Here is a 9696-nt window from a genome sequence, read left to right as displayed (position 1 = left end):
TAAAGCATTTGCACATGTTGCCATGAAACCAGTCCATGCAGAATGTAGGCACCCTATATATAGAAAGGAGCAAACCAGTGATATTTTAGAGAGCAGGCTAGCAGGTAGGCCCCGTTACTTACCTCATAGGAGCCTACACAACACAAAACACTGTTGCTGTATGTAGGTTTTATTTTATTTGTTTTTTATCTTATATTTTGGAAATGAACATCCAGGTTTTTCCCCCTTACATTTTTTTTTTTGGGGGGGAGAAAGTGGGGCCCTAAGCTATAGCTCGTTTAGCTTATACGTAAATCCGGCACTGCACACAGCTTAGATTACCGTATTTTTCGCTCTATAAGATGCACCAGACCATAAGGCGCACCTAGTTTTTGGAAGAGGAAAACAAGAAAAAAAATATTCTGAATCCCAGAAGCCAGGACAGGCAGCGGTCCCTCTGGCTGTCCTGGCTTATGGAATAGCCGCGTGCAGGCTCTCCCGGGCAGGGGATGAAGGCTCCCCTTGCCCGGGAGAGGCTGCGCGCGGCCAAGCAAGAAGCCAGGGCAGCCAGCGGGACCGCAGCACAGCGATCCTGCTGCCTGTCCTGGCTTATGGGATAGTGGCGCGCAGCCTCTCCCAGGCAAGGGGAGAGGCTGCGCACGGCTAAGGCTCCCCCAAGAGCCACGCGCCCTTTAAAGAGTGTGCGGAGTGTGTGTGCGGCTCTTGGGGGCTTTCCCCCTTCTTCCTCCTCGGGGAAAAGCCCCAAAGAGCCACACACACGCTCCACACGGCTCTTTAAAGGGAGCACTGAGCAGAGCCTCCCACCTGCATTCGCTCCATAAGACACACATTTCCCCTTACTTTTTAGGAGGGGAAAAGAGCATCTTATAGAGCGAAAAATATGGTATTTTATGCTTTTATTCAGCATTTCTTTGTGGGGGAGATTATACAAGAATGGGCATTCATCCTGATTTGTTTTCAAGATGATTATACACCTTCCTGTATAGTCATTCATTCAACACACACCTTTCTGTGCAATTTCTGTGTACTTTCCCAACTGAGAACAGACTGTTGTTTTTAAAAATTGATTTTTTTACACAATAGACACAGAGCACGTCAATTCACTTTAACTGCAAAACTGCAAAGCCGGCAACCTCTCCATCACATCATGAATCTTTGCACCTGGAACACAGCAAACCTCCCAGGACATCCTGTTACCTCCACACACTGCCCCATCCTCCTCTCTGCTGAATTCCACAATGGCAATGCTGAGAATAAGAAGGAAGAAGAGGACAGGCAATGCCACCTCCTGGACTGGAAGTAAATAAAAGGGCAAGCAGGTGGTAGCTGGCTGAGGGCAACCTGAGGTCAGTGATGTGGTGTCCCTCTCCCCCTAATGAACCAGACTCCACTGATTTATAGCAGGGTGCCACTGGTACAACCAACATCTGGAAGGACACAAAAGGCAAAGAGACAATACCCAAGACTTTGTTCAAGAGCCTTTATTTTGCAACCTGAGGACGGGAGGGATACTAGGTTGTATTCCTCAGAGATGTTAAGCCAAAGCCATGGTCTCCTGCAGCCAATTAATGTAGTTGCAGACCTTGACAAAGACGCTGGGGCTTTCTACCTGAGAGCATTTTTCAAAGCCCCAGGATGTGATGCCTTGCAGTGTGTTACGACAGACAAGGGGTGAGCCAGGGTCTCCCTGCGGAGGCAATGAAGAAATGCTGTTATGGAGTAAAAAAATCCAGCAATTCAAGGTGGCGGTACTGGGATATAAAGCCTGGGACCTGTAGCGACTAAAGGATGGCCTCACCTCCCATTTCAGGGGTGGAGGCCAGATCTTAATCTCCTCACCCATGTTCCTGGGAAATCCTGGGAACTGTAGTTTGTTAAGATTGCTGGAAAGGGTTGGTTTTTGAGGGGGAAACTACAGTTTCCAGGATTCTTTGGCAGAAGCCATGTGTTTTAAAAGTATTTTTGTGTAAACAGCCCTAGGCTCCATGCTTCCTGTCGTCAGCCATGTGCAAGTAAGTATCAAAGACTCTAGGAATAAATCAGGAGACACAGGCATTGGGGTGGCAGTGGTGTTTGATGGCTGGGAGAGGGTGGTAGGAATGGCCATGCTCACCTGGCAGGAATCAGATCCACCCATCTTGACAGTGGCACATAGCATGTGGCCCAAGTGGACAGCAGGATAGGCAGCCAAACATTCCTGGTCAGTCAGGGTGGTGATATTTCCACAGTAGAGGATGTCTGGTGGGTACTCTAATGGGGCAAGGGTAAGGGAGAGAGGAATGGATGAAGTAGGTATTTAACATGCTGCAAGAAAAGCTCACTCTCTAATTATTTGCTGGATTCCCCACCCCTGCCAACACACTTTAGCCTTTTCTCATGGGGCTGATTCACAGAGTTTGTGGCGGGTTCCTAGATGTAAGAAGGCATCGTTTTCCACTCCAAACCCATGCCTAGTCACATGCAGCGCTGTTTCCATTCCACTGCAATGCAGCTTCCAACAAAAAAAAATGTTATTCATCTCAGTGTTCACTGCAGCAGAATTTCATGGAATAAACTACACAGGTGCGAATCCAACTAAGTTTCACTCAGAGTAGACCCCTTGAAATCAATGGTCCTTCATTATATCCCTTAAATTTAGTGGGTCTCCTCTGAGCAGGACTAGCATTGAAGACAATCCATAATTAATCATGTTTTTATCACGGTATTCCACACCATTCATTTCAATGCAAAGGAAACACAATGCAAATGTAAGGGGGAAGTAATCAATTGTGTGTCATTTGTGGACTGAAAACAGCTACAGCAGCAAATACCGATTGTATTTGTTGGATTGAGTTTTGGGCTGAATGTGGGATGACTCAGCAAACATTGGCCATTTCTGCTCCCATTTCCATTTCCATTTGAATCCTCCGACATCTGTAGACCTCAAGCTAAATGCCTTCAGTCACTGTCACTACTGCCCATTTTCATGACCTTCTGCTCTGGGGCCAATGTCAGACTCCTGCACCCTCTTTCTCAGCCAGCTAGGGAGTGTTAGGACATTAATCCTTACAGAAAACCTAACCTATAACTGCTGTTTATAGATGCTTAATGGATTTTGGCAAAGTAGAAGTTGAGGAACTTAGAGGAGTGAGGAACAGGGAATTATAAGACATTATACAGCCTAAACAATGGGAAATTGCTATAGGATCTGTACAAAATATTTCCTTGGACCTGAAATTTGAGATTGATGCGGCAAGGATGAATATTTCAAGTATAAGAGGGCACTGTTTAAAGTACGAGGTGTAAAGCTGGGAATGTCTATTTGATGCATATGGAGTGGGTTTGTACAGTGATATATTTTCCTTTTGGTCTGAAGTTGTTAGTCACATCAATTTAGTATTGGCAAAATCCTTGAAATTTGCGGGTGTTCATGTACTTTCAAACTGTATCCCTGTAGTATGGGAATTAATAGTAGTAAAACAAGTGGGGTTTTCGTGAGCCATTATGATGACTAATAAACTTATATTTGATACCTGGAATAATACATACCCACTGTCTATTGCACAACGGTCTGAGCACCCTCACTGTCCTGGCTGCATGTGACCATATTGCATGCAGGCATCAGCAGTGCTATTTTTCTAGAAACTTTTCTAGAGGAACTCACCATGAACGCCTCCCTCTTTTTCTTATAATCGCAATGACACACACCTGCGAGGTGCCAGAACTCACTTGAGAGGTTCCGGAACCCACCTGAGAGGTGCCAAAACTGAGTTTCATCAAGTTCCCTCTGAAAAAAAGCCCTGGGCATCAGTGATGTGTGGCTACCTATCAGGACATCTGGATGGCTTATATTAAATTATATGTTTAATTTAAGATACCTATACTGATGCTCACTGTGTCCACAATGTGAACTGATCATGGTCTAGTATTGTTTGTATATTAATCGTCGTCGTCGTCGTCATCATCTCTTTCTTCTTTAATTTTATTTGACTTTTTCTCTTTTTCTGTTCCTTCTTAAGTTTTCAAATAAAAAATGAATAAGAAGGATGTTAATTCTGCCACATAGTGCATCAGGAAAATGGTGATCAGTGGAACTTGGAAGATAAGAAAGTGCAGTGATAGAGGCTTCTCCCACTTCATCAGCAATGGGGATTCAACCCCAGCACAATTTTAGTACACATTTTTTCCCAATGAGCACATTTTGTATGCAATTTTGCCAAATGTACACATTTTTACAAAACAAACTCCCATTATGTAATGCATTTTTGTGTGCTATTTCCCCTAATATCTGCATTTTCATGCAGACTTTCTCCTAATATACACATTTTTGCACCCATTTACTTGGCTGAAGAACCGTATTGCAAAATTCAGAGAATTGTGAAAGATGGCCACGTTTTGGTTTGTGTGCTGTTTCAGAAAATCTGAATCAGGTAGGTCCGCCCTTAAGAGCAAACTGAGTCAGAGTTCTCCCCCATCCCTGTTCACATCCTAGGTTCCTTCCAGCTCCCCACCCCCACCCCCAGTACCTTTCTGCAGAATGGGGGTGCCCCATCCAGCGACGACACAGTAGCTGCCAGGATCAACACAGCTGCTGGGCAAGGCTAGTGGCCGGACGCTGTCAGTCAACCTGATGGGGGTCAGGAGTTTGACCAACATGATGTCGTTATCCTTGTTGAAGCTGTTGTAAAAGGGGTGACGGATTGCCTTGATTCCGATCTTCATCTGCTCTGTCCCTTCAAAGCTCAGCAGGCTGTTTTCTCCAAGAGCCACATAGAAGAAACTGTGGTACAAGGAGCAGGTGTAAAGGACAAAGAGGCACCCAAAGGCATTGGAGCAGGTATGTGGCCCTCCAGGTCTCTCTCTGGCCCTTGGGAGTCTCCCTAGACCACACCCTCTCTCCAGCCACGCCCATCTTCCCAGGCCACTCCCCCTCACCAGCCCTGCTTTGTACCCTCTTGAGTGCTTTGGCATGGCTAGAATGTGTTCTGAGTGCTGATAAGGCTTTTGGCTTGCCTGGATGAAGGACAGTTTGCCTTCAGTGTCAGTATATATAAAAACTCCATTTCTCTGACCACTTTTGCCTCTTGTCTCACCAGGGCCAGCACATACCCTTGCACTGCTTGGCGAAACAGGAAGTCCTGCCCTGCTGCTGCCACTGCTGCCGCCCCCACCACCAAAGTACCATGCCTGCTCCTGCTTCCACCTTCACTGTACATTCTGCCACCTCCACCATTAGCAGAGAAGCATCACAGTCACCGGTGCCAATTTCGGGCAAGATTCCGGGGATTTCAGGGAGAGATCTCGGACAAAATCACACGAGAGACCTTGCACACCCCACAATATATTGGGTGATTTCGGCCAAGATCTCACCAGAGATTGCCACGATCTCTTCTAAAATCAGTGCTGATTCCAGCACTTCTCCACTGCTGGTGGAGGTAGAATCATAGAATAGAATCATAGAGTTGGAAGAGACCACAAGGGCCATCGAGTCCAACCCCCTGCCAAGCAGGAAACACCATCAGCCTCACCCCACCATCAGCCCCACCATCAGCCTCACCCACCACTGACATGTGGCCCTCAAATGATTGCCCAGAAAGGAATGTGGCGTTCAGGCTGAAAATTACTCCCCATCCTTGTTTTAGAGCACAAGGCTGCGCTCGCTACATTTGGTTCAGATATATCTGTTCCTTTCCCCAGGATTAAAGTCTGCCTCTAAACACGCCACGAATTGGTCTGATCCCCTTCTAAGGTCACCTAAGTGGGCACTCTGGATTTCGCCTTTGGCAGCCTTCTCCAAGCTGGTGCCCTCCATATGTTGTTGGGCTACAACTTCCATCAACCCCAGATAGGGATGTCAGAGGATTCTGATGAAAACGGAAATGGGAGGGGAAATTGCCAATATTCATTTTTGCTGTTGCTTTGAGCCTACAAACAATTATTTAATTGATTACAAACACCCCACTTTCCATTTGCATTGCACCTCATTGGTGCATAATACAATGGCAATGCAATTTACGCAATAAATTACACAAGTTACGTAGTTTTGCCACTGTGGACAGCAAGCTGAATAACAGACAAACTGCCTTAAACAGAAACAGGGCTAATATAGGGAAGAATGAACAATTATGCCTTTTTACATCCATAGCCCCAATCAGCATGGCCAATGGTCAGGGGTTGGTGGGAGTTGTACTCCAGGAACATCTGGAGAGCACAACTTTGGGGGAAAGCTGGCATGGGAAGAACGTGGCTGTTTGCCATTGGAAAATTGTGTAAGAGCTAAGTTGAGCCAGAGGACAGTAAGCTGGAATCTCCCAAGTTCTTTGTGATTAATGACAAGTCAAGGCAAACAACTTCTTGGCACGCCAATAAAATTTTCCCCCAAAGGGCCTCATGGCACTTCAAAGGGCATTCTGAAGCAGGGTGGCCAAATTTGCTCCCCATCCTGCTCCTGCACACCTTTGAACAGCAGCCTGACATAAAGGCATTGAGCAGGAGAAGCCTTTTTGTAGCATAGTGATGCACAAGGGGAGGGCCAGAGCTCAATGGAAGAGCATTGGCTTCACATGCAGATGGTACCAGGTTCAATCCACAGCATCTCCAGGTAGGGATGGGAGAAATTTGCTGCTGGAACCCTGGAGAGCTGCTGCCAGTCGGTGTAGACAATAGTGAACTAGGTGGGCCAACGGTGTGACTCTTTACTGGGCACCCCAAGACTGGCTCAATGCCTGGGGTATTCAGGGGAAAACAAGGTTCTATCAAGAGCAGCCACCAATGCAAACCCACTGAAGACACCTCACCTCTGAAAGGCATACATGGGGATCGCCAAGAGTGTCATTTACTCTCCAGGGTGAGCTCTTCTCAAAAAAGCTTAACAACTTTGGCTGGGTAAAAAGCCCTGGATCTAACCTTTGTAGACTTGGTTGCATTCCAGCCACACAAAAGCTAGATGCACTCCTCTCCCCATCCTGCATCCAGACAAGCAAGAGGCAACATCACAGTTCAGGGACACATTCCAGCCAGGCAAAGGCATGCAAGGAGGGTGTGGAGCAGGGCTGGTGAGGGGTGTGTCCTTGGCAGAGGGGGTGTGACGTAGGGAGATGCCCAAGAGCTGGGCAGAGAGGTCTGAAGAGCTGCATTTGGCCCCCATAACTGAGGTCCTCCCCCCTCAATATCTACCCTTCCCTCTCTCAGTTAGGGCAGTTCTGAATCTCTGAATAGCAGAATTTCTCGGGCTCTCTTTAATTCTCAAGACCAGGACCTGCCAAGCTCCCCTTCTTTATTGACGGCCCCATCTGCACTATACATTTGAAGCTCAGTGATACAGCTTGAAAGAGCCATTGCTTCCCCCAAAAGAATCCTGGGGAAGCCTCGTTCCTTGATGGTGCTGAGAGCTGGTAAAGGTAAAGGGACCCCTGACCATTAGGGCCACTTGTGGCCGACTCTGGGGTTGTGGCGCTCATCTTGCTTTATTGGCCGAGGAAGCCGGTGTACAGCCGGCGTACATGTGGCCAGCATGACTAAGCTGCTTCTGGCGAACCAGAGCAGCGCACGGAAACGCCGTTTACCTTTCCCGCCGGAGTGGTACCTATTTATCTACTTGCACTTTGATGTGCTTTCGAACTGCTAGGCGGGCAGGAGCAGGAAAATGGGAGCTCACCCTGTTGCAGGGATTCGAACCGCCGACTTTCTGATCGGCAAGTCCTAGGCTCTGTGGTTTAACCCACAGTGCCACCCGCGTAGGAGGCCCCTATTCCCCCGAGAGAGCTGCAATTCTCAGAGTGGGTGAACAGTTCCCCAGTTTCTTTGGAGGGAGCTATGACCAGGGCTGTCCACCCCATGATGCTCAGTGAGGCAGCTGCCTCAGGCAGCAGGCTCGGGACAGTTGAGAAGGATGGCAGATCCGGGCCCACGAGGACGATGGTGCTCACTGCCTCCTGTGCTTGTCACCTGCTGCCACTGACTCTTCCTCATTCTCCACCACTAGTGACGACTCATCCATCCCTGCCTCTTCTTCCACCACTGCCCATCCCGCAACTGGCCTCCTTTTCGGCCCTCTTTTTTCTCCCTTGCCACCTTCAGCAAACTGGGGCTTCCTTGGGCCACCTCAGGTGGCGGAGGCAGTGGCGGCAGAGTGGAGGAGTCATTGTCATTAGTGGCAGTGGCAGGGGAACATGGCGGCGGCGGCGGTGGTGGTGGAGGAGGCTGTTTTCTGTTTTGCTTCAGGCAGCAAAACATCCTGGTTAGGCCTGGTTATGATGGTGCAAAGTGGTAAGATGCAGCTTTGACTGTATAGCACAGACAGAGCCATAGTTCCACAATAACAGGCCTCCAGCTTGTCCTTCGCAACAAATGCAGCCCCTGCCTCCCAGTCACACATACCGATTTGTGAAGCACTGAGCAGCGGTGACCAGCCAGTGGCTGTTAATCAGAGTCCCTGTGCAGTGGAACTTCCCGCCATCAAACAGTGCTGCCGTCCAGGGCTGAGAGTTTTTGTTGCAGTGGAAACCCCTGAGCAATCCTGGTCCATTCTGTGCAGCCACTATAATAATAATAAAAATGGACAGGGATATCACAGCAAAGGGTTGGGAACGGAGGAAAGCAAATAATGTTCTTCTAGCTCTGCTGCAGCAAGGCATGGTCACATCTACACACCCACCCACCCTCCCAGCCGAGCAGAGAATACGGATGAGGGCAAATGCAACACTGCTCCACCAACCCCAGCCAGCCCTGCCTGCCTGTCTTCTTATTTGCGCCAGATCCAGGGGCTAGCCCTGCCTGGCTTGCCTCCCTCGCCCCCTGCGTTTCAGTGTTGCCCTGCATAACTCAGCCAGGGGAGGATGGAGTCAAAACTAGAATTAGTTGGCTCTCTTTGTCATTGGCTCTGGCACCACCCGCTGTTGGTCTTCCTGCCTTCTGTCCCACCAGTCCCAAAGCCACCAATGATACTGATAAAAAATGGTACTCATTTGTCCAGGTCGGCACCAGTGGCTTGGCATTGTTGGGCACTTGCTAAGAGCAACTCACCAGGAAGAGAGCAGGCATTGCCCATCTTTAGAGGCCCCTAGGCCCTGTTGCTTAAGAACACAGGAAGCTGCTATATGCTTGGGAATGAATCTGGGACCTTCTGCATGCAGAGCAGATGTTCTGCTGTTGAGCTATGGCTCATCCTCAAAGGAGTAGAGACACAGGAAGCTGTCTTATACAGACCATTGGTCTGTCTAGCTCAGAACCATCTCTACACTAACTGACAGCAGTTCTCCAAGATTTCCAACCAAGTTCTCTCCCAATGCCACCTGAAGATGCCGAGGATTGAACTTGGGACCTTCTGATTGCAAAGCTGATGCTCTACCACTAAGGTATAGCCAGTCTCCTCTTTGCTCCCCCTTCCTGTTCACCTGCCCTCTCTGAATGCACAAGCCGAGAAGCATGTATTGCCTATCTTGAATTCCTTTTTGAAGTAAGGCTGTATATAGTTTTCAAAAATAAATAAACAAGCATATCTGCTCTTCAAGTCTGACTCCCATAATATGCATGATCTTACCTGCTGCGACCAGAAGCACAGCCATTGCTGGAAGCTCCATGCCTGTCATCAGAACAGGCAGCAAGAGTAGGCTGTTGGGTCAACAGACGCTGGAAGGATTGAAGGAGAACTGTCATTGCCAGCTTGGGAACAAGGCTGTACAAAAGGGGTGGCCAATGTAGTGCCCTCTAGATGCC

At 48.3% G+C, this 9696-nt stretch overlaps 1 protein-coding gene across 1 annotated transcript; it reads right to left on the bottom strand.

Annotated features, from left to right (window-relative positions):
- Positions 1-1534: 1534 nt before the first annotated feature.
- On the bottom strand, positions 1535-9560 carry LOC309537588 (trypsin-like; the record flags this gene model as incomplete). The annotated part of the gene is made up of 5 exons (XM_082232484.1): positions 1535-1687; positions 2114-2250; positions 4506-4840; positions 8359-8518; positions 9521-9560. 5 exons carry the CDS (start codon positions 9558-9560, stop codon positions 1535-1537), a joined length of 825 nt encoding a protein of 274 aa, XP_082088610.1.
- Positions 9561-9696: the final 136 nt, after the last annotated feature.

This window comes from Podarcis vaucheri (assembly GCF_965113315.1).
Source record: "Podarcis vaucheri genome assembly, chromosome: 7".
Taxonomy (NCBI): Eukaryota; Metazoa; Chordata; class Lepidosauria; order Squamata; family Lacertidae; genus Podarcis; species Podarcis vaucheri.
The sequence above is the reverse complement of the archived record's forward strand: the minus strand, read 5'-3'. Positions and strand labels throughout refer to the sequence as shown.